This window comes from Geotrypetes seraphini, chromosome 10, assembly GCF_902459505.1.
Source record: "Geotrypetes seraphini chromosome 10, aGeoSer1.1, whole genome shotgun sequence".
NCBI classification, from domain to species: domain Eukaryota; kingdom Metazoa; phylum Chordata; class Amphibia; order Gymnophiona; family Dermophiidae; genus Geotrypetes; species Geotrypetes seraphini.
Genome location: NC_047093.1, coordinates 31,589,567 through 31,614,486, shown reverse-complemented (window position 1 = coordinate 31,614,486; position 24,920 = coordinate 31,589,567). Strand labels below are relative to the sequence as shown.

At 46.1% G+C, this 24,920-nt stretch overlaps 1 protein-coding gene across 9 annotated transcripts in view; it reads left to right on the top strand.

The window, feature by feature from the left end:
• The first annotated feature begins 2,869 nt into the window (after window positions 1–2,869).
• The window catches only part of RNF157 (ring finger protein 157), a 158,359-nt gene continuing 136,308 nt past the window's right edge, over window positions 2,870–24,920 (top strand). For 2 of the 9 annotated variants that reach the window (XM_033960242.1, XM_033960243.1), the window contains exon 1: window positions 2,873–3,394. In XM_033960242.1, coding sequence (XP_033816133.1) covers window positions 3,307–3,394 — 88 coding nt within the window. In that variant the 5' untranslated portion in view covers window positions 2,873–3,306. Of the gene's footprint in view, window positions 3,395–24,920 lie in introns of all 9 variants that reach the window. The other 7 variants (XR_004540800.1, XM_033960245.1, XM_033960246.1 and 4 more) reach the window with 5 other exon arrangements.

Here is a 24,920-nt window from a genome sequence, read left to right as displayed (position 1 = left end):
CCGCCCACGGACTGTCCTCAGAATAACCAGCTTTCAGTTTAGTGGTCTGTGGTGATATTCAGTGGCACTAACGCTGTCAAAAATTACACAGACTAGGGGACACTCCATGAAGTTACAGGGAAATACTTTTTAAAACCAATAGGAGGAAATATTTTTTCACTCAGAGAATAGTTAAGCTCTGGAAGGTGTTGCCAGAGGTTGTGGTAAGCGCGGATGGCATAGCTGGTTTTAAGAAAGGTATGGATAATTTCCTGGAGGAAATGTCCATAGCCTGCTATTGAGAAAGACAAGTGGGGAAGCCTCTGCTTGCCTTGGACTGGTTGCATGGAATGTTGCTACTCTCTGGGATTCTGGAATTTTGCTATTCTTTGAGATTCTGTATGGAATGTTGCTACTCTTTGGGTATTAGGGACCTGGATTGGCCACTGTGAGAAAAGGCTTGATGGACCATTGGTCTGACCCAGTAAGGCTATTCTTACGTTATATTCTTATGTTAAGTGCCATTGGATATCAGCAAATAGCCTCAAACAAGTGATTTTAATCAGCCAGGAGCCATTTTTGGCCAGTTAATTTGCCTTGAATATCGACTCCATAGTCTTTAACCTATTATTTAGATGAGTTGTGCCCACAGGACAGTACAATCTTCAACCAGTCAGAGCATGTCCTAAATACAGCTAGATAAAATAAAAAATGCTCATGGGTATCTCCAGTAAGACTATGAGGATCCTTTTTGGTAGTAATTATACTTGAAGTGTGGGCTGAGAATGACAGCACATAATCACAGACATTAGCCTTCCTACTGTGATGATATTGTATGGTATGATACAATGAGCCAGATGCACTACATAGGAAACCCCCCCCCCCAAACAACCCACTTTGGTACATCTGGCCCAAAATGTCATGAGCCAAAGAGGAATTTTAAGAGATTTCAAGTTCACAACTGGAAGTTAAAGTCATAACTTATGCTTGAAAACCAGCAGGGGTATGTGTTTCCAAATAATCATAAAAAGAAGAAAATCAGATAAAAAGGTTGAAAAAACTAATTACTTTTCATTCATTAAGAAGGGTGATAGACTTAAGAGAGTGAATAGTCTTGGAATGGGTGAAAGGTTTAGAATTTGCATTACTATCCTCTGATCATTCTGAGAAAGCGGAAGTCGCAGGCTACAGGGAGGAATGCTCAAAATATTTGTGGTAGAGTAAGGTATGTGGATGGGTAGAGATTCCACTAAACCACCAGGGCTAGTGGTAACTAGTGGGTTAGGCTCGACCCCAGTATGGCCCGGGGGGGGGGGGGGGAATCGGGCCAAGTGATAATTCCACTAGACTACCGGGGACAGTGCTAACTAGGGGGTCGGGCCTGGTTAGGTCAGGCATGGCCAGACAGTTGGATCAGGTCGAGGTGATTCCACATAACCAGACAGGGTCATTGGTAATCTAGGGTGTCAGGTTATTTTGGAGGTCAGGTTATAGTTGGCACTGCAGGGCTTGGCTCTCCTCTGAAATCGTTTCCTGGTCACGGGGCCAGGAAGTGACATCAGAGGGAAAGCCAATGACAGCATGAGCAGTAGGCCGAAGCTCTGTGCGCTGGTGAAGATTAAAAAAGGTACAGGGGATGGGGAGGGGAGAAGGGCACGAATGTGGAGTGAGGGGCAGGGAAGCAGTGAGGAGGGCGTGGGGGGTGCCACTGCCTCAGATGCTTCCTACCTTCACCACTGCTTGTACTTTCCATTTAAGAAGAATACAAGTATATTTCAAAACATTTCTCCCTTGACTTTTATATCTTTTCTGAATCACCCGTAAGGGCCCCTTTTACAAAGCCGTGATAGCGATGCTGTCGTGGTAAATGAACAAAAATCTATTCTATGGGCTTCAGTACATTTTCCACAGCAGCATCGCTACTGTGGCTTTGTAAAAGGGGTCCTAAATGTGCATTTGTAGTGGTGGAACCACAGGTGGCCAAGAACCACCCAAAATTGTGGCAGTCTTGCTGTGGCTAGGAAGGATCCCTAAGTCTTGCCTGCTGAAGACCTCCCTCTCCCTTTGGCATGTCCCCAGACTGCTACTCCTTCCCTCCCTCCCCCATGAATACTCAATTTTTGCGCATATGCAAATGCAGCACATGTGGTTTGGGAACATTGTTGTGGATTGCCACTTTGAAGAACTTTCACAGCTAAAGAGGAAGATGGATTTCAGCTAGCGAAGCTTGGGGGATCCCTGTCTGTATTTATATTTTGAGGGGCAGAGAGAACCCAAAGTTGTCTATCTAACTATGCAACTGGTGCATTTGAGTAAGTCAGGACCAAGGCTAGATTTATGCACATTGTGGCCCCTATAACATTTAAGAATACCCCTCCCCCATTAAGTAGGAAGTACAGTAAATTTTAGATTTAACAAATTCCCATGCTAGTGAAAGAAGAGTATGCATAGAATGCTACAATACATACAAACATTTGTTAATTATTGTTAAAATAACACATAATAATAATGAGGCCTCTTGAAATAAGAGTTCCTTTGCTGTAGCTTGTTTTGCTTATACATAAATCTGACCCTCTATTCCTCAGATACAATTTTAACATTGTAACACCTCTGGGAACAGGAAAAAATACACTATTGAATGTAACTCGCTTTGAATTATTTTAATGAAAAAGTGTGAACCAAGTAAAGAAAAAATAAAATCCAAAATGAAACGCATGGGTGCAAGAAAGCTGAAAAAGGGAATAAATAATTGTAAAATCCAAATCCGAAACAACTGCAATCGAGCTGCCTCTGAAAGTTGCACGCCCTGCCTACTCTTACTCTCTCTACTTCGGCGCTCGCGCTGGGTTCGGGTTGTTCTGGCAACAGGAACGCCTACCCGCCCGCCTCTTGTCCCCTATTGGGCGAAGGTCGTCCGTTCGACGAGCTGCTGCTGACGTCGCATGGGTGCCTCCGCCCGGCCGCTTAGCCCGGCGGCTGCGGCGTCTCACGCGTCCAATCCCCGGCGCGCTCTCGGTCGCCGACCAGTGCCACCTGAGCCGGGGGAGCGGCGATAATGGCTGTGCGTCGTGCTGCAACTTCGAGTCAGCCTTTGCTAAGGTTGAGCCCACCTGCGAGTCCCGCCACCTCTGACGTCCACTAGAAAGCCGCAGTGGGAAAGGGACTTGCTAACAATAGCCTCGGCGGCTCGCGCTGCTCGACTGACGGAAGAGCGCTCTCCTTGCACGCGCTGTCCGGGCTTTCCTTCTCTCCCTCTGAACTATTCCGCGCGCGCGCGCGGCCACGGAGGTTCCCCCCTCCCCCCTCTGATTTGCCTGGGGCTGAAAGATGGGAGCGCTGACCAGCAGGCAGAATGCCGGCGTGGAGGAGGTGGACATCCCTTCCAATTCCGTCTACAGATATCCTCCCAAATCCGGTAAGTAAGCTGCAGCTGGTCGGGAGCACGTGGGAAGCAATCCTGGCCCCGCCACTGCCTGCACCCAGACCTGGTAGACTAGGCGAAGGTGAGCCAAGGGATGCACTTAGCTTGATTATATTGGATGAACAGCTTGCCCCCACCCCCATTAAATCTTGTCATTGTATAAATTAATTCCACTTAAATCCATTGTTATCACTGCAGTAGACTAGCTTGCATTTGCAGGAAGGATAATTTGAAAGTAGAAGAGCAGTGGCATAACCTTTTTCTTAGTAAGTTTGTAGATACTGCCAATTATTTAAAAAGGGTATCTTCCAAATATGCTTTCTAGTTAACGTGTGTGTGTGTGTTTTCATTGATGAAAACAAAAAACTGTGGATACAGATGTTCTGGAGATAATTTATTATACACTGACATATAAAAACATGAAAATACAATGATAAAAATATAGTGGTAAAAATCCAACATAATTTTATTTAAATGCCCAGTTATTAAAAATGTTGCTGTAAAGAGACCCTCCTCCCCCCCCCACCCAATTAAAATAATACTGGTGCCAGAAAAATGACCTTGACTGCCATGAAAATAAAACATACACCGGGTGGAATTTTGTGCATTTTTAACACTCTGATATTTTATTTGGGGGATCAATGATCTTAATTTGACAAAAATGAAACCACTGGGCAATGCTGCATATTGTTTTAGATCTACAATATATCTGTTTTTGTGTATGTGCAGAATTCTAGTTTACTTTTAACAAATAGCAATTAAGAGGTACATAAGCAACCACCCCTGGCTAAATCATTTGTAGTCAAAATTTAATCTTCTGCCTTTTACACGTGTGTAAATTGCATTGATATGATGCAAGTTGTAACTGATGCATTTCTCAAAATGTGTTTCATGTAGGTCCTTTCATCGTAAAGTGTGCTGAGAGCGTAACATTTACAAGAACAAGTTGTGGAATATGTACAGGATTCTCTTTCTAATGCCCTCTCGCATCATAAAACATTTTCTTACTCCCCTCTGTAAGCTTAAGACCTAATAGCACTCTCTCTGTGCTAATTTGTGATGATGCCAAGAATTTTCATTGCAGCAAGAATGGTGATACAAGGATGAATTGTTAGTAATTGACTGGATCCTATGCGACTACGACGATTTGTCCTTTATGACATCGTTCTGTTGATAGTGCCCCAATTTTAGTGGTAGCTCGCACAGTGTCAGTTTATAGGGGCATGTTATCAAAGCTACGCTTAAGACTTATTTAGTTATATATTTATTTATTTAAGATTTATATCCTGCCTACAAACCTAAGTGGGTTCCAAATGAACCAACACAATCATAAAAACGCATGAAATGGCTAAAAGAAATTACAATAAAAACAAAGAAAAGATCGAAATAGTATTCATAAGCGAACACCGCTGTATGCACTTCATGAAATCAAAAAAAGCATGCATAAAAACAGCAATACAATGTAATACATGCTTCCAAGAAGCATAAAACAAACTAGTAATAACACTCATCAACTATATCAAATCGCAAAAGAAAAAGTTATGCATATAAAAGGGAAGGGAATATACAATACAGCAATTCAAGTATATAAAAGAGGAGGAGTTAAGAAGATTTTCGGATAGGTGAAACAGCATCTGTAGGGGCAGAAAGGTATAAGTGAGAGAGAGCAAGTATACCATGTAGAAAAAGGGTCAAAACATATTAGAGAAGATATGTCATAATATAAAGCATTGCAAGATAAGAACAAAAACAATCAATCAATCAATCTTGCAATCAAAGGTCAGATTTACAGTAATCCAACAACAAGGACCATGTTTTAGTATATGAGGATAGCGAATTATGACGATCAGCAATATGGCGTTCACATTTAATATGTAGACATACAGAATTCCACCATTGATTAAAATCAAGTTTCGTGGAATCTTTCCAATGTTGAAGTATAATCTGGATAGCGAGAAACATCAGGATTGTCAGTAGGCGGTCTTGATACATGTCTAAAGGTGTTGTGATGGCCATAGAGCCGAGGAGGAGAATATCAAATGAAAAGGGATCAGGGATATGGAAAATTAGTAATTAGGTCTTGTTGCATAAAATGGACCTGTGATAACATTGCATGAGTTAGGGCTAGATTCACTAAGCCCACGGATCTGATCCATGAGCGATCAGATCCGATCCGTGGCCGGGGAGCTGATTCATGAAGCGCTCGCATGCAAATGAGGGCGATTGGAATCACTCCCCCAACCGACCGCACGAATCGCTGAATAGCGATCCCGACGCATGCACAGACCATCTTCTTTGCCTGTAGATGGTCTGTGCATGCTTACAGAGCTGCAAACCTTTTTTTTTTTTAAAAAACTTTTAACTACTTTTTACATTTACTATTATTTCGAGAGCCCGTGGTTTTAACCTGCTTTAAACCCGCGGGGTTAAAACCACGGGCTTGCACTGTGGGGAAGGGCGGTCGGAGCAGAGAGCAGGAGTTTACTGAGCAGGGCGGCAGAGAGCAGGAGAGGGCAGTCAGAAAGGATGCGAGCAACTGGTCCCCAGCAGTCGTTTCTTTGTTGATCGGCCAGCCCAGTCGGTGTTCCAGATTTTGTTTAGCGAATTGCTGCCTGCCTACTTTGCATGACGTTCCGCCTTATTTGCAGGTGTGGATCGGATCGGAGGTTGATCAGCACCAAGGTTAGTGAATCGGGTCTGGAAACAATCTGGTCGCAAAGTGGTCGGGACACGATTGGTGTCCTTAGTGAATTTAGCCCTTAGTGGTAAAATAACCTGTCTTAATACAGTAGTAACCAAACGTTGATAACTCCTCCCCCCCAGGAAGTTTTCAGTGTTGGCATTGAACTGGGAAGAGAACCTTTTGACATTTATTCTGCAGCTAACTAGAGCCCAGGTGACAGGGCCAGATTCTCTTAATATCGCTGGTAAAATCTGACGGGCTGCAAATGTACCAATTTTCAAAAAGATAAATCATTCTCAAAGACCCGTTCATGCAAATGAGGTTTGTGGAGGTTCGCCAAATTTACATTAGATGCTGGTGATAGTGACTGACACGTGCAAAATAGTCCACATAAAGAGACGTAAATTGCTCGTGCTGGGAAATAGCTACGCCGTAGACATGCATCTTGTGGCCGTCCCTTATTGGAGTCCATTATATGCACATGTCGTAGGCGCTGTTTGATGGAAGGGAGAGGAGATGCAAGCGTTGGCATTCAACAAGCTTGCATAAAACACGGCTTTAGTACATGCACCTGAAATGCTTTGAGATTTTTTTTTCCTCTAAAAAATTATTATACAACTATAATACTATTTATGGGAATTATGGTTTGTTTTCTAAAACACCTGCCTGAGATGTGCTTTTCTCAGTACCTGCCCCTCCGGAGCAGCAGGTAAAATTATTGGTTATCAAAAACCAGCACCGCACCCGGCAATGGTGGAGAATTGCCCAGAGTGCACGCTTAAATATTAATGAGTCCATTTTACTACCACTTTAATATTTATGACCTCATTGTAATACATTTGCATGGCAGAGTCGGAGGCTGAAAGGAAGCTTGGCAAAGACCACGGTGAGCTGTTCTGTTAAAATACTGCCATGCTAAACTGTCTGGAGTCGGTTTAGCGACCATCGTTAAAGGCACGGTAAGTTTTGAGAATCTAGCTCTCATAGCCTGATCAGTATCTTTGAACTGTGCCATTACTAGCAGAAGAACTTTGTGTCATTCAGGCTTCAGGTACTGGTTAATGTTTGTTTGTTTTTTTTTAATTGGTTTTAATAATGTGACTCATCTACCAAGGTCAGAAAAACCAGGAGAAAATCGCCATAGTTTGAACAAAGACAAACAAACCACAGTGGAGATGTCCAGCGATTGTTGGTGTGCAATTTTATTCACAATTGAGAAAAATCTGTGTGATGGGTCGACATGCACGTGTTTCGGCCAAAATGGCCTTCCTCAGGAGCCTTATTACTAATGCAATATCCCTTGTATGATGTGACATATAATCGATGAAAAACTCTGCAGAGTACTATGGGTGCTTTTACTGCTACTATTTATTATTTCTATAGCGCTGAAAGGCGTGCGCAGCGCTGTACATTTTAATATACAATAGACAGTCCCTGCTCAGAAGAGCTTACAATCTAATTTAGACAGGACATTTTAGAAGATCCTTATAGACCTCTGCACACACAAAGAACTCAGAGTTTTTCATCGATTTTTATATTCTACATCATACAAGGGTAATAGGGCTCCTGAGGCAGGCCATATTGGTCGAAACACGTGCGTGTCCAGCCATCGCGCAGATTTTTCTCAATTCTGAAATAAAATTGCACACCAACATCATTGAACATCTCCACTGTGGTTTGTTTGTCTTCACTCATCTACCAAGGCCAGGTTTGAAAACATTAATTTTGTATGAGTAGATCTGGTTATCTGCCTTGTACTTAAGTAGGGAACAATGAATTGTCACAGGCAGGGCTGTGGAGTCGGAGTCGAGGAGTCGGAGGAAATTTTGGGTACCTGGAGTCGGAGTCAGAAGTACAAAAAACTGAGGAGTCGGAGTCGGAACATTTATCTACCGACTCCATTTTTGAACTTGGCATACCAATCACGAGCGATTCTTTCAGCTATAGCACCCACTATATACACAGCACAAATGTTGCGAGCAGCTTCTGCGGCCTTAGAACCTTGATTAAAAGCAAAAAGAAGGTGGTGTCGAAAATGCTCATTTCTCTCAACTTGACATTCCATTTTAACGATCTGAAAATTAACCAGTGCTGTGGAGTCGGAGTCGAGGAGTAGGAGTCGGAGGAAATTTCGGGTACTGGAGTCGGAGTCTGAAGTACAAAAAACTGAGGAGTCGGAGTCGGAACATTTATCTACCGACTCCACAGCCCTGGTCACAGGTATCCTATATACCTTTGTATCCAGTCACAAACAGTTGTGACATAGTAGGGCTATGTTATACTGAATACTTTTATCAATTTCCTTATTGGTTTCTCTGATCTGGCTGGTTTTTACAATATTTACAACTCCTTAGAGCAGTGGTCTTTGCTAATTTGTAAGCGTGGGCTGTTATGAGCCCAAAAGGACTTAAGTAGAGCCGATAAATATCTTCCTACTTGGGACCCTGATGCCAATAGCGCTTCTCAACATTCATTCCTACCAGAATACCTGGCCTTGGCCACACAGATGAACCCTATGCAGATAACAGGACCACAAACTAAAAGTCCTAATATACACAAACGTAACTTATGCTGTCAGACTCTGCATGCATTACAACACCAGAGAAATAGAGAGAAATGCATTTCTTCATGAACAGTGCAAAATGTAGACAGCTAATGTAAATTCTCAAAACTGACGTATTCAATCACTGAATTGAAAATGAAATCATTTTTCCTACTTTTGCTGTCTGGTGATTTTTATTTTTCTAATCATCTTTTCCCAGGCTCTGGCTGCACTTTCTTCTGCCTAGGCTCTTAACTGTTTCCAGGACCTTCTTATCCGTTTGCTGTTTTTCTCTCCTTCACTTTCTGCCCTATCTTTGGCGTTACCTTTTAACATTCAACTTTCACTTTTTTTTTCCTTCTTCTTTCTCAGTCTGTCTACTTTTCCATGTCTTCCCCTCCTCTCCATCCATGTCCACTATCTTCTCCCTCTTTCTGCCCAATCTTTTCTTCCCACAGAGGTCTGGCAGCATCTTCTTTGCCTTTCCTACCTGGTTGGGACCTGGAACTTTTTGATGGCGCTGCAATCCTGCACTCTTTGGTCTACGGGCAGTCTAAATGAAGTAAACTCACTGCCTTTGGTGTCCCCGGAAGCTTTCCCTCCGCTAAAGCTTTCTGTCGTGGATGGAGTCTGTCCAGAGGAAGGCTACTAAAATGGTCGGTGGTCTTCGTCATAAGGTGTATGGGGACAGACTTAAAGATCTCAATATGTATACTTTGGAGGAAAGGCTAGGAGAGGGGAGATAGGATAGAGACATTTAAATATCTACATGGCATAAATGTGCATGAGGCGAGTCTCTTTCATTTGAAAGGAAACTTCGGAATAAGAGGGCATAGGATGAAGTTAAGAGGTGATAAGCTCAGGAGTAATTTAAGGCAATACGTTGTCTGCAGAAAGTGTGGTAGATGTGTAGAAGAATGGTCTCGGTAAAGGTGGTGGAGACAAAAATTGTATCCGAATTAGAGAGTTGCGCTTAAGCTCTCCCTCCGACCTCAGCGCTGACATCGTGGAAGACTTCCGTTCCGATCGGCTGTGTGCTGCGGCAGGGCAGGTAGGGAGAAGACGAGCCTCGCATACAACCCCGCAGGAACCCCGCGACCCTAGGGGGCGTCCCCACGGGATCCCCGCGATCCGAAGGGGGAACCCGTGGGATTCCTGTCGGCCCCGTTCCCGTGCAGCTCTCTAATCTGAGTTCAAGAAAGCGTGGGTCAGACACGTGGGACCTCTTAGGGAAAGGGGGAGAATAGTGGATGCTGCAGATGGGCATACTGGATGGACCATTTAACGGACTCATCCAAGAATTCATCTTACCCGCCTGATATTCCAGTGTCCTATCCAAAAAGTGCTTATAACGACAATCTCTTAGATGCATTTTAAATCTGCTTTCAGTTTATAGTGTGTCCTCCAGTACTAGTTGAAAGGGTAAATAACTGTTTCCTATTAATTTGTTTTGCTTCACTATTTTATAGATTTCTATTATTGTCATCACCATCTTTTCCAGACTGAAGAGACCTAACCTGTCTGCCCTTTATTTGTAAGAGAGCTGTTCCATCTCCCGTTTCATTTTTTTTTTTTTGTTGCCCTTCTCTGTAACCTTCTCTAGTCTGCTTTAAGCCTTCTTTCAATGTGAACTGCCTAGAAGTCGTTTGATTATGGCGGTATAGAAAAATAAAGTTATTATTATTATCATGTTTCCATGTAAAGAATTAATTCGGTTTCTCCACTATGGCCTTGTTCTCCCTTTCACTCTTTCATTTAATTGTCCAACTGACTTCATCACAGGCTTTCAGGTTCTAATATACCTGAAAGTTATTACCGTGAGTTTTTCTCCCTCCAGCAAGTTTCCTTTCAAAATCTTTTCACCTTCCTTATCAATGCTTTGCATCTAACTTATGCTGGGGTTCTTATGCTGGGGTTTTCTTTTTGTTGTTTTCTTCCTTTTTTTTTTTAATTTTAAATCTCTTTTATTGATCAAATGAATCAGTACAAGTTACACCAGCAAAAACAGTAAAACAATGCATTTGAACAAGATATATATTAACCCCCAACCTCCCCCCCAACCCCCCCCCCAAACAAACAACCTAAACAAGGAGGAGAGAGAGAGGGGCATCTAGGCTGAAAGGCAAAATAGGAACACTCAGAGATTCAGAACATTGCTACGAGCATACATAGTTAAAGAAGACCCAGACAGTTTGGAGCTGGAGACCCTTCCATTTTTAAAAAAATATATTTTTTGACTAGTGCAAAGTGTCTAGCAGACCTGAACGCTAGGGTTATGCATCTGAAGCTGCAAGTTGCTTGCAGAATGACATCGCTCGTCTTTCTACTCTGCCTCCATCCCAGTAGGCTTGCTCCTGCCCCGTCGGTTTTTCTTCTGCAAGTAAGTTGCTCAGATATGTTTCTGATCTGCTGTGTGGTTTTAACACTTTTTTTTTTTTTGGGGGGGGGGTGTTTTCTGTCATTTTAAGTAAGAGACTCTGTAGGACATCTGCCTGGGAGAAGATGGAGACTTGTGCAGACTGGATGGGCAGACTGGATGGACCATTCGGGTCTTTATCTGCCGTCATCTACTATGTTACTATGTGCGGCGAAAGTCTGCTGCTAGCAGGATCAGCCCTCAGGGACACCTGTCTAGTCAGCCCAGTGTAATACTTTTGGAGCTTGGGGACCTTCCCTGAGTAGCTGCTTGCATACCTGATTTATCAGGAGCTTGAGTGCAGGTGTTTGGCTCCTCCTGGCTTGCCTGGGATTAATAGTGGGCCGGCTGCATAGTCCTCCCTCAGTCGTGGTGAGAGAGTTTCCGGGGGATGAGGCTCAGTCTGACTGACAACCCAAAGACCAAGTTCTTAGAGCGAACTGGTGAGGCAGAGTTTTTCTTCGTTTGTTCCAGCTGCACTTCTGAGCTGAGGCAAGCAGGCACCACATGGCACAGTGAGTAAGGAGGCTATTATAGCCTATGGGGGGGGGACTGGAAAAGTAAAATTTAAGGATTTCTAGGGCCAGAGCTAAGGTCCCCCCTCCTTCAGAACCCCTTTCCTTATAGTTTTTTTTAACTTCAGGGAAGCTCCCCTAGGCTGTTTTTGACTCACTTTCACTGGCAGTAGCCATCTTGGGTTTTAAACAGTTTTTTTATCTAAATCCTCCCATCTGCCTCAAAACCACTCAATTTTGCTTAAAATTGATAGGGATGAACCTCTCGGGTCTTTCTACTCTTTTATCATGCCAGGATTGTGCTGGCTGGTCAGCCAAGGAGGGTCTTTGTGTCGCATGCCACAGAGCATGTGGGGGAAGGACAGAAACCTTCCGCTCAGACTCCTCTGAGTTCTCCAGGACTGGAAATCAGCAGGAGGTTCAATCCCAGGGAAAGAGACTCTTTCCAGAGCCCTCTGAAGGAGATTTGGTGAAGCGCAGAAGCTTGAATGCTGTGGAGCCCAGGAAGACCCCCTGAGCAAGGCTTTGCCCTGGATTTTGTGAGCATGATGTGGAATGCTTATTTAAACTGCCAGGGTTCCAAAGCATCTGCTGAAGGCGCAAAAGTGGTGGCAGCACCGAGGATTAGTCCTCAGCCTGTGCCATGTGCAGATGAGGATCCAGAGCTGGACCAGGGTGTCCAGTCTGACATCGACTTGGAGGATGGAAGGTCTGTTTCCATGCTCTTATTGTCCTAGGATGCAGTTCCCTGGTAGAGACTGGTTTTCTGCATGAGACCAGCAGACAGTCAGTTGGGGCCCTGAACTAGAGGGAAGACTCCATGGTGCGGTGGCTGTTCCAAGGTATCGGCGATCCTGGACATAATAGAGAATTAGCGTTGGAATTTACGCGAACTTCTACATCACAGCGCTCCATTCTGACCTTGTTCTTTCCCTTGCCTCATGGCATCATGAAGCTACTTTCTGACCACTGGGAGTCTTCAGAGGGGTCCCTGTGGGTTGCCAGGACTATGGCCAAGCTTTACTCCATGACCCCAGATTTTCAACAGTTGTTTGTTCAACCATAGCTGGATTCGCTGGTAGCATAGGCCACCAAGCAGACTTCCCTGCCCAGTGAAGGAGGTGTAATGTTGAAAGATACTCAGGACCGCAAGGTAGATCTGATCTCAAGGTGCAATTTGAAGCTTTAGCCTTAGGAATTAAAGTGGCAGCCATGGCTACCTTTCCGGCATGTGCTTGCCACACTTGGCTAGCTCGGGGCTTGGTTTCAGAGGCAGATGATGGAGTGAAAAAATTGATCCACTTGTGCCCATTCTACTCCACTTAGGATTTTGTAGACTTCAATTACATCTCCCCCTTAGTTGTCTCTTTTCCAAGCTGAAGATCCCTAACCTTTTTAGTCTTTCCTCATACAAGAGGAGTTCCATCCCCTTTATCATCTTGGTCGCTCTTCTTTGGACCTTTTGTAGCGCCGCTAAATCTTTCTTGAGATAAGGAGATCAGAATTGAACGCAATACTCCAGGTGAGGTTGCACCATGGAGCGATACAAAGGCATTATAACATTCTTAGTTTTGTTAACCATCCCTTTTTTAATAATTCCTGGCATCTTGTTTGCTTTATTGCCTGCCGCCGCAACCGCTTATATGAACACCAACAGTGAGGAAGAGCTTGCGGTGGTGGCTGCAGACATCTTCCCTCTCAAAGGGCATGTGCTACTCTGTATACTCTCCTGGGAGATACTGACGACCGATGCTGACCTTTATCCCAGGACAAGCAGGCAGCATATTCTTAACACATGGGTGACGTCACCGACGGAGCCCTCGGTACGGACCTTTTAACTAGAAGTTTCTAGTTGGCCGCACCGCGCGTGCGCGAGTGCCTTCCCGCCCGACGGAGGAGTGCGTGGTCCCCAGTTTCTTCGTTTCCGCGGAGCGAAGAAGACGCGTGTATTTTTTCAACGGCCGTTGAAATCACTTTTTGCCTTCCCGCTCGCGCTTTTGTTATATTTTTTTCTTCCTCTACCTTCGGGTTTCCTTTTTCTTTCAATTGCAAAAAAAAAAAAAAAAAAAACTTTGATTTTTATTGTTTCTTTCGTTTTTGCCCCGGCGGGGCCTGTTGCCATTATACAGGCCTCGGACTTCGATTTTGCGGAGGCTATCTTCCCCTTCATGCCCCCGCAGGTCGGTTTTAAGAAGTGCCAGCGGTGTGCACGCCCGATCTCCGTTTCTGACCCACACAATTGGTGTCTGCAGTGCCTGGGTCCGGAGCATCGGGCAGATTCCTGCACCCGCTGTGCCACTTTACAAAAACGTACTCTTAAAAACCGAAGAATCCAGCAAACCCTGCTCTTCGGCTCCGAGTCGGCGATGGATTCATCACCCTCAGCGGCGGTACCGCAGAAATCGGCACCGTCCAGCTCGACACCGACCGATCCCGCATCGGCGCCACTGGCGCCAGGTAAGCCGGCTAAGAAGCCTTCCTCTTCCCTCGAGCGCCCTCCAGCTACGGTGACGACACCGTCCATACCGGCATCGCACCGGTCCCGTAAACGCTCCGCCCCGATAACGGTGAGTGCCTCGTCATCGGCCTCCTCATCGCCGGGGCGTGGAGCGGCATCCAAGGAACCGAAGAAAAAGAAAGCGGTTCCGATGCCACCCCTGGATGACCGTATCTCGGCCATCCTACAAACTCAGCTTCAGGAGCAGTTGAAGAAACAGCTTGAACAACTGCTACCCTCTATCCTGGCACCGCTCCTTCCGGTACCAGACCGGCCCGAGCCCCGCACCGAGCCCCCGGTGTCCACTCCTTCGGTACCGGTAAACACCTCGATGCCGATCCTTTCGGCACAACAACTTCCTGATGATCCTGTGGTTCATTCTCGAACCACAGTGGATCCTGCTCGGCACCAGGCGGTACGGCACTCTTCTCGGGACCGAGAACGACGCCGATCGTCCTCCCCTGGTGCCGTTTCGGTGCGCTCTGGTAAATCTTTGTCCAAAACTCACCACACCGCACCCTCCACCCCGGTGTCCCGACACGCACCAGAGGTCAGGGATCCGGATTTATGGGAGGAGACTCCTCTCGGTACCGAGGAGGATCCCTCCTCATCTGATGAGGAACCATCGGCGCCTGATGCCTCCTCTAAACCTGAGCAGTCCTCTTTTTCTAAATTTCTGAGGGAAATGTCTGCTGCTCTGTCACTTCCCCTTGAATCTGACTCCAAAAAGTCCCAAGCCTTTTTAGAAGCCTTAGACTTTGAGCAACCTCCTAAAGAGTTCCTCAAACTTCCCGTACATGACATCTTACGGGAGACATTCTACAAAAATTTGGAAAATCCCCTCACGGTACCGGGAGCTCCCCGTAAACTGGACAACCTTTACCGTGTCATCCCTATTCCAGGATTCGACAAATCTCAATTGCCCCATGAGTCCCTTCTGGTGGAATCCACCTTAAAAAAGACTCAGGGCTCCAGTGTCTATGCCTCTACCCCTCCTGGCAGAGAAGGTAAGACCATGGACAAGTTTGGCAAGAGACTTTACCAAAATGCCATGCTTGCCAACAGGGCAAACAACTATTCCTTCCATTTTTCCTTTTATCTCAAACACTTGGTCCAACAGCTGTCTGCCCTCCAGAAGTACCTTCCTGAGCGCAAGGTCCCGCTATTCCAGCAGCACATATCTGGCCTTCTCCAAATGCGCAAGTATATGGTCCGCTCGATCTACGACTCCTTCGAGCTCACCTCTCGGGCCTCTGCCATGGCTGTAGCCATGCGTCGCTTGGCCTGGCTCAGAGTCTCCGACCTGGACATCAACCACCAGGACCGCCTGGCCAACGCCCCCTGTCTCGGGGATGAGCTTTTTGGAGAGTCACTGGATTCCACCACCCAGAAACTCTCCGCCCATGAGACTAGGTGGGACACCCTAATCAAGCCGAAAAAGAAGGCTCCACCTGCTCGACCCTATCGGCCTCAATCATCCTACCAGCGGAGGTTCTCAGCCAGGCCACTCAATCCGCCTCCCCAACAATCTCGGCGACCCCGTCAACAGCAGCACCATGCCCAGGCTCGGTCTCAGGCCACCCAACCCTCCAAGCCTCCTCAGCCTGCTAAACAATCTCAGCCCTTTTGACTCTTCTCTCCAGGGCATAGCCAGTCATCCACCCTCGCTACCTCTTCCACAGCCTATCGGGGGTCGTCTCACCATTTTCTCAAGCCGTTGGGAAGTCATCACGTCGGACCAGTGGGTCCTCAACATCATCCGCCACGGCTACTCTCTCAACTTCCAGACTCTGCCTCCGGACAACCTTCCCGTAGAGTCTGCTTCAAACTCATCTCAAACCCCCCTCCTCCTGAGGGAGGTTCAATCCCTCCTCCTTCTCAATGCCATCGAAGAAGTACCTCCAGATCAAAGGGGGCAGGGATTCTACTCCCGCTACTTCCTGGTACCCAAAAAGACGGGAGACCTCCGTCCCATTCTCGATCTAAGGGACCTCAACAAGTGTCTGGTCAAGGAGAAGTTCAGAATGCTCTCCCTTGCCACACTCTATCCTCTTCTTTCTCAACACGACTGGCTATGTTCCCTGGACCTCAAAGAGGCCTACACTCACATCTCCATCAATCCACATTCTCGCCGCTACCTGCGATTCCAGGTACTGCACCACCACTATCAGTACAAGGTGCTACCGTTCGGCCTCGCCTCCTCACCCAGGGTCTTCACCAAGTGCCTCATAGTGGTAGCGGCCTTCCTCAGGTCTCACAACCTCCAGGTGTTCCCCTATTTGGACGATTGGTTGGTGAAAGCACCCACGTCTCCACTTGTGCTACAGGCTACTCATCACACCATCTCTCTCCTCCACCTCCTGGGGTTCGAGATCAACTACCCCAAGTCGCATCTGCTTCCCACCCAGCGACTTCAATTCATTGGAGCAGTTCTGGACACCACGCTAATGAGGGCTTTTCTCCCCTCCGATCGCAAGCAGACCCTGCTCCATCTCTGCCGTCAGGTACTCTTGCATCCCTCCATTCCTGCTCGACAGATGATGGTCCTCCTGGGTCACATGGCCTCGACAGTGCATGTCCTTCCTCTGGCTCGTCTCCACCTTCGTACACCTCAGTGGACGCTCGCCAACCAGTGGTCACAGACTACGGATCTTCTTTCTCATCCCATCTCTGTGACATCATCTCTTCAGCAATCTCTCCAATGGTGGTTGAACTCCTCAAATCTTTCCAGGGGTCTACTTTTCCATCTGCCCCCCCACTCTATGATCATCACCACAGATGCGTCCCCCTACGCGTGGGGAGCTCACCTGGGAGATCTACGCACCCAGGGACTTTGGACCCCACAGGAGCGTCGTCATCACATCAATTTCCTGGAACTCAGAGCCATTTTCTACGCCCTCAAGGCTTTCCAGCATCTTCTCTGTCCTCAAGTCCTCCTCCTATGCACAGACAATCAAGTCGCCATGTACTACATAAACAAGCAAGGCGGCACCGGATCTCGCCCCCTTTGTCTGGAGGCTCTGCGCATCTGGACCTGGGCCACGGACCGCAATCTCTTTCTCAGAGCGGTCTACATCCAGGGCGAACAGAACTCTCTGGCCGACAATCTCAGCCGCATCCTTCAACCTCACGAGTGGACGTTGGACCCTCCGACTCTACTCTCCATCTTTGCTCGATGGGGCACTCCGCAGGTGGACCTCTTTGCAGCACCTCACAACCATCAGCTGCCCCAATTCTGTTCCAGACTCTTCTCTCCTCACCGTCTGGCCCCGGATGCATTCCTGCTCGACTGGAGGGATCGGTTCCTCTATGCCTTCCCTCCACTTCCTTTGATGTTGCGGACCTTGTCCAAACTCCGCAAGGACAATGCCACCATGATCCTCATCGCCCCTCGGTGGCCTCGTCAACACTGGTTCTCCCTTCTGCTTCAACTCAGCTCCAGGGAGCCCATTCCTCTTCCTGTGTTTCCTACTCTACTTACACAGCAGAATCAGTCTCTACTACATCCCAACCTGTCTTCCCTCCACCTGACAGCTTGGTTTCTCTCGGGCTGACCTCTCCGGAGAATCTATCTCAACCGGTCCGCCTCATTTTGGACGCCTCCAGGAAACCGGCCACTCTTCAATGTTACCATCAGAAGTGGACCAGATTCTCCTCGTGGTGTCTCCGGCATCATCAAGAACCCACCTCTTTGGCGGTGGAAACTGTCTTGGACTATTTGCTCTCGCTGTCCAACGCTGGCCTCAAAACCACTTCCATCAGAGTCCACCTCAGTGCCATCACTGCGTTTCACGAGCCTATTCTCGGAAAACCCCTCACGGCTCATCCGCTGGTTTCAAGATTTATGAGAGGGCTCTTCAACATCAAACCGCCTCTCAAGCCTCCTCCCGTCGTCTGGGACCTGAATGTGGTTCTCTCTGCCCTTATGAAACCTCCGTTTGAGCCTCTTGCCACAACTTCATTCAGGCTTCTTACCTGGAAGGTGCTTTTCCTAATTGCCATCACCTCTGCCAGGAGGGTTAGCGAACTGCATGCACTGGTTGCCGACCCACCGTTCACTGTTTTTCACCATGACAAGGTTGTTCTGCGTACCCACCCTAAATTCCTTCCCAAGGTGGTCTCAGCTTTTCACCTCAACCAGTCCATTGTGCTTCCCGTCTTCTTTCCTAAGCCTCACTCGCATCCTGGAGAACAGGCGTTGCACACGCTGGATTGTAAGCGTGCCCTTGCTTACTACCTTGATCGTACCAGAGCTCACCGAACATCCCCCCAGCTCTTTTTGTCTTTCGATCCCAACCGTTTGGGCCGTCCTGTCTCCAAACGGACACTTTCAAATTGGCTTGCTGCCTGTATTGCCTTCTGTTATGCTCGGGCCGGTCTCTCACTGGAAGGATCTGTCACGGCCCACAGAGTCCGAGCTATGGCTGCTTCTGTGGCTTTCCTCCGTTCCACGCCCATCGAGGAAATCTGCAAGGCGGCCACTTGGTCCTCAGTTCACACGTTCACTACTCACTACTGTCTGGATGCATTCTCCAGACGGGATGGACACTTCGGCCAATCTGTGTTACAAAATTTATTTTCCTAATGGCCAACCATCCCTCCTCCCTCTTTGTTAGCTTGGAGGTCACCCATGTGTTAAGAATATGCTGCCTGCTTGTCCTGGGATAAAGCACAGTTACTTACCGTAACAGGTGTTATCCAGGGACAGCAGGCAGATATTCTTAAGTCCCACCCACCTCCCCGGGTTGGCTTCTTAGCTGGCTTATCCTAACTGGGGACCACGCACTCCTCCGTCGGGCGGGAAGGCACTCGCGCACGCGCGGTGCGGCCAACTAGAAACTTCTAGTTAAAAGGTCCGTACCGAGGGCTCCGTCGGTGACGTCACCCATGTGTTAAGAATATCTGCCTGCTGTCCCTGGATAACACCTGTTACGGTAAGTAACTGTGCTTTATGGTTGGGGTGGGGTGTCATTACAACAGAGTTGTTGGTTCCCCAACTCTGCAGGAGTTGCTCATTATCATTAGGTCATAGAGTAGCCATCCAAATAGAGGAGAATCAGTGTGGTTCATTAGCAATTTCTTTGACTATTGCCAATATGAGCAGCTTCCCCCATTTTAAAATTTCTATATAAAACCTAGAAATGGGTATTGTGCAATTTGTGGTCACTACTTAGAGCTAATATTCTGTCAGCTTTCCAGCCTTAATGGTGCTTGTGGTACAGAACTGGGTTCATTGATATGGCTCAGGACACTCTTCCGGCCTTCATTTCAAAGGAAAGTACCTCTTTTGTTTTTGGCTTACGAATAATTGCTCATTCTATTTGGCCATGCTTCTAGGAAAAATTCTTGCAAGGAAAAAGGTGAAGCTCACACTGTTTGGAAGAGAGCCGTTACCAAGGGAGACTTCTTTTTTTTTTCTTCTTCTTCTTGAACTAACATTGATAATGTTCAATAGTTTTAACTCTTTCTGTTTTACTGCTGCAAGGAGAAAGACGATAAACAGCAGTGTGCTAGAGAGACTTTGAGGTGTTGGGGACCAGGAAAATGTTTTGATAGGGTACAAAAAACAGGTGATAATGGGAGTACTGGCAGCACCGCTCCTCACGGTCTACCCCATCATGATAGAATGGACTGGACTGAGGTATTTGGTGTAAATGGAGGAGGAGTGAGGAAAGTGGCTATTGTAAGGCCTCTGTGTAAACTCTTCAGGATGCTAGCGTGGGGATCGGTAATAGAGAATGACACGGGGAAAAAATCTGTCCCCGTCACCGGCCCACCATCCTCTGCACCGCCCCGTCACCGCCATTCCATTCACCGCCCCGTCACCGTCACTGCCATCCCTTTCACCGCCCCGTCACCGCCACTGCCATCCCATTCACCGCCCCGTCACCGTCCCCGCAGCATCTTTTGGGATCTTTAACTCATCATCGCTAGGACTCGAATCTGAGTCCATGGCACCTAACATAGAATGGAATTAGTATGGCAAAGTAATGAAGAATGGTCCAGCAGCCCCTACCCTCCCTCCACCTCACCTTATATTCGTTCCGAGTTTGCCGGCTTCCTTTTTCCCTAGCCGCACGCGTTCAAAAAGCCGTGCATTTAGCCAGCTCCCTCCCTCCACCTCACCTTAAATTTCGAGTTTTCCGGCTTCCTTTTTTCCGAGCCGCACGTGTTCAAAAATCCGTGCACGCGCGGCTGCGCGAGTCAATCAAACTTCTCCTCTCCTGCAACTTCCTGTTTCCGGTTGCGTCAGAGGAGAAGATTGATTGACTCGCGCAGCCGCGCGTGCACTGATTTTTGAACACGTGCGGCTCGGAAAAAAGGAAGCCGGAAAACTCGAAATTTAAGGTGAGGTGGAGGGAGGGAGCTGGCTAAATGCTACGGGCGGGCGGGCGGTGGCTGCGGGGACCGCGCGATCCTTGATACCTCACTGCGGAAACAAGACCATTCACCGCCCCGCGGGCGGTGAATGGCCTTGTCCCCGTCGCCGCAGCGACTGCTAGTTTTCTTCCCCGTTTTCGGCGGGTGACCCGCGGCTAAAATGCGGTGGCCGCGGGTAAACCGCCACCGTGTCATTCTCTAATCAGTAACTTGTGGCACCTATGGTTAGTTTGCTGGTCGGGATGCCCAAGTCGCGCCACTTGAAGATTGTGCCAGGATTGCCTGAGCCCCGCCTGTGCTGTCTGAGCAGAGGGGAGATCTGCGACATGCTTCTAGCTGCTGATTCAGGTCCCTTGCCCATGCTCAGTTCAAGGATATCCAAAGTGTTTGCAATTTACATGATAAAGAAGTCACACCAATCACATCTTACTTGAACTACAAAATTATGAAGATATTTTTAAGACTGAATTGCTATATTTCTCCACTGGAATTCATTATTCAGCCTTTAAGTGTGCATTTGGATACATGGAATGAAAAATGTTCCAATTTTTTCTGTGCTTTATTTTTTTAGTGGAAACTTTTCCATTTCTAAAAATGTATTCCTCTACAACAATGTCTTTCAAACTGTGTGCCATGGCACAGTGGTATGCCACAAAGAGATTCCGGGTGTGCCACGAGAGATTCCAGAATTTTACTTTATTTTAAAAATTCCCTTCATAAGTATACACTAGAATAGATGACATGTACGTTGCATATGCAAGAGTCTGTCAATGATATGAGCATCTGTGTGTTGCTGGATTCAACTGCCCAGACAAGCATCATTCTTTGACGCGACTGGCAAGTAATTGTAGTTTTTTTTTTTTTTTATGCAGTAGTTATCCTAACTCAAGTCCCTTCTCGGCCGCAATCCAGTCGGGTTTTCAGGATTTCCCCAATGAATATGCGTGAGATCTATTTGCATGCACTGCTTTCGTAGTATGCTAATAGAACTCGTGCATATTCATTGGGGAAAACCTGACTGGATTGCGGCCCTCGAGGAGGGACTTTGACACCCCTGTCCTAACTTGAGCAACAAACAAGTAAAGCAATCAAGGCTTTACCGTTTGGATCTTTGCAAACTTGGATTTTCAGCTTTGACAGAAATTAAATAAAAAAATGAGAGCGACTGCAGATGGTGGATGAAGAAATGTGTGTCTACTTGTCAACTATTGAGCTGCGTTTTGAGTTCTTTTGCACCCAAAAACAAGCACATCTATCGCATTGATTAGCAATTCTATTCTCTCCTACTTTAGTTTCACCATTGTTACAATTACTCACACATATCTTAAAGGACTTTAAATAAATAACCCTCAGATATAATTTTTTTGTTGGTTTGCAATCTTATCATTTCAATTATCGAGCTGTGGAAAAACATTTGCTCCATTTAGTGTGCCATGAAAAATATTTGCTCCATATAGTGTGCCGGGGCTAGAAAAGTTTGAGAAACACTGCTCTACAAGATTCTTGAGTTAAAATAAATGGGCTGGGGTGTCAATACAGTGTGATTTCTGGCCTTGAATTTGTCGGGTTAATATTGCAGTCACATTAAGTGGATCATTTACTGACTGAACACGCTAAGGCTTTCAAAGCTTATTATTTACTGCAGTTCCTGGCAGTAAACATTGTACATTAACTGTGTTAGTATGTACTGTCATAAATGATCCCTTAAGTGACTTTGGCTGAAAATTGCACTTTACCTAATGTTGGTGTTAGAGCTGTTTAGTGTTGGACTAGCACCGGTGTTAACCTACACAGAATGATCAGAGAGCTTTAGTGCAGGGAATAACCTGTGCACCAAAGAGGGCTGAAAATTGTATTTAAATGTAGTCAAATGGATGTTAAAGAGGCCATTTGCTATGCTCTCCTGATGCTCTGTGAACAGCGCACAAACCCTGCTCTTACTGCTGGAAATCTAAGGTCCTCTTGGAGCTGGCACTGTTGGGCGATGGGGGGGGGGGGGTTGAAAAGGGTATTTCTTATATTTTCTTTTTAAAATCTGCTGGTTTTGATTTGTTTTGTAAGTGGAAGGAGGTCCATGCAAGACTCTAAGCACTGGGACTGAGAAACGGGTGTGCGCGAGTCCGAGCAAACCCAAAAGTGGAAAACGCACAGTAGTACCTGTTTTCTGTGTTTTAAATACTACAAGCCTTTCAAGTGAAAATAAATTTGAAAAGCTTACCTTGAACATCGCCAGTTTGCGCTTCACATCCGGGTTTGGGCATGCGCACAAGGGCTGCACTTACTGTGAAACTCGTGCGTACGCGCCAGGCAGGCCCCTCCCGCTTACTTTCAGCCTCAGGGAATGCCTAGGACTTGCATATCATTAGCATTGGGGAGCTAAGATTTTGTGCTGTGCCCACGGTATGGGGTGGATGCTGTTTGCTTTAGCGCCAGAGTTATGAGCCTCAGGGTCTATAAGTGCAAGTAGGAACATGCATTTATTTTGGGGGAAAAAAATGCGGTGAAACAGATGTTCTTTTTCAAAATGAACATAAATTGCCAAAGTTCATAATCCATTCTCTTTTTCTAAAAGTTAGTTGTATTGGTTAGGCCAGCATTTCAGCTTGTTGTGAATTAGAATTTAAATTACTTTGAATTTGAGCATAATTTCCTTTTTTTTTTTGGTGCATTCTAATAGGATTTCATACTTTAAAGGCTTATGTACTATAATATCTTCTTTTTTTTTTTTTTTTTGAGCTTTTGAGACTCTTGTAAATCCCCCTCATCTGAAAACAGCTTAGCAACTTTTATTGGTAATTTGTAAGTCCAGGAAATTTTATAATTAAAATGAAATTCATTAATGTTGTTAGATTGCCTAGTTTCCTCATTTGGTAAAGCCAAAAAAAAAAAAAAAAAAAGAGGCTGAATTAGTTCAGTTTTAAAACTTATTTCCCTATATGTGTTACCCTGGATTTAAACACACAGTTACCTCCTGAATAGAATTTCAGCAGCTCTTAACTTTCCTAATTGGGCTATTCCGTATCTGGCTAAACTTGCCACTCAAAATCTGAGTAGACGGATTTAGCACTGAAAGCTGACTCTAAGGAGGTCTTAAACTTGGCCCCGAGATTGTGACCTAAATTTATTTGACTTGCACATTTAATCGCACATAAAGAGGCCACTTTTTATATAGTAGCTGATAAACATATTCAAATTCACTGGTAAATGGGTAACAGTCGTCCCACTGATGCCAGGCCCCATTGATTTTTCCTTCATCTTTTCTTTCCTTCTCCACCAGTCTTGCCTACCCATCTTCTATTTGCCCATCCCTCTTTTGTGTGACTTGAGAGTTGTGGCCCTTTTCCCGCTTAGAACTACATGGGCCAATATATCTCATGGAAGGAAATGGTAACACCTGAGGAAATCTGAGACGGTTCTCATGTGAATTCTCTTCTCCTCTTCTATCTGTTTGGGGGTGTCGTCTTGATGTTCTCACTTAGTCCCAAGCTTGTGTATGGGGAGAGGGAGGGAGGTACTTCAGATGGGTGGAGTGGGGGTGTTTATGAGTGAGGGACTGGGTCATTTTGTGTATTTTTGTCATATGCCGAAGAGTGACAGTGTATTTTTTGGAGAACCCCCCCCCATGGCTCTGTATTTGACGAGTACTGTTTTTTTTTCATATTGGTGATCAGTCTTTTTGTATTGCATTATGATATTCTGACAATAAAAATTATTAAAATTCTAAAAAAGAAAAGAAAAAAAGAACTATATGGGCCAATGAAACATCTTGAGTGCTTATTTAGTCTGCCAGACCATGCAGACTGCTGTCACATGCATTCAGACAGTGGCACTTTGGCACTGTTGGAGCCTCGCAGTGAGGTGTATACGAGGGCTGTTCAAAAAGTATCAGACCTTTATTCATAAAAAATACTCGTATTCAGATACAACAATCTTATACTAATCTTCTTCAAAGTAGTCCCCTTGGGCTGCCACATACTTCTTCCAACGGTTCTGCCACTGTCAGAAGCAGCGCTGGAACACCTCTTTTGAGGTTGCTCGCATCACCAGGGTCCTCACTTGGTCAATGACGATCTCATTTCTGGATGTTAAGGGCCTACCAGAACGTGCTTCACTCTCCACTGATGTGTTGCCATCTCTAAAGCGGTTGTACCACTCCTTTATCTGTGGGGTGCCCATTGCTTCGTCCCCAAAGGCCTGTTGAATCTTGAAGATCGTTTCCACTTGGGAATCGCTGAGCTTTGCACAAAATTTAATGCAGTAGCGTCGTTCAACTTTTTCTTGTCATTTTGTCAAAAATGAAAATTGGACGGCGCTCACTTACTTCCTCACTCATTGACGGTCTGCCGGCAACTTGACAGCTTCTGTAGGCGGTAAAAAATTCAAGCATGCGCATTAGGGTCGCCTACATCCATGCACCAAACCACACCTCCCTAGTTTTATTTGTTTACGCAAGAAAATTAAGGTCTGATACTTTTTGAACAGCCCT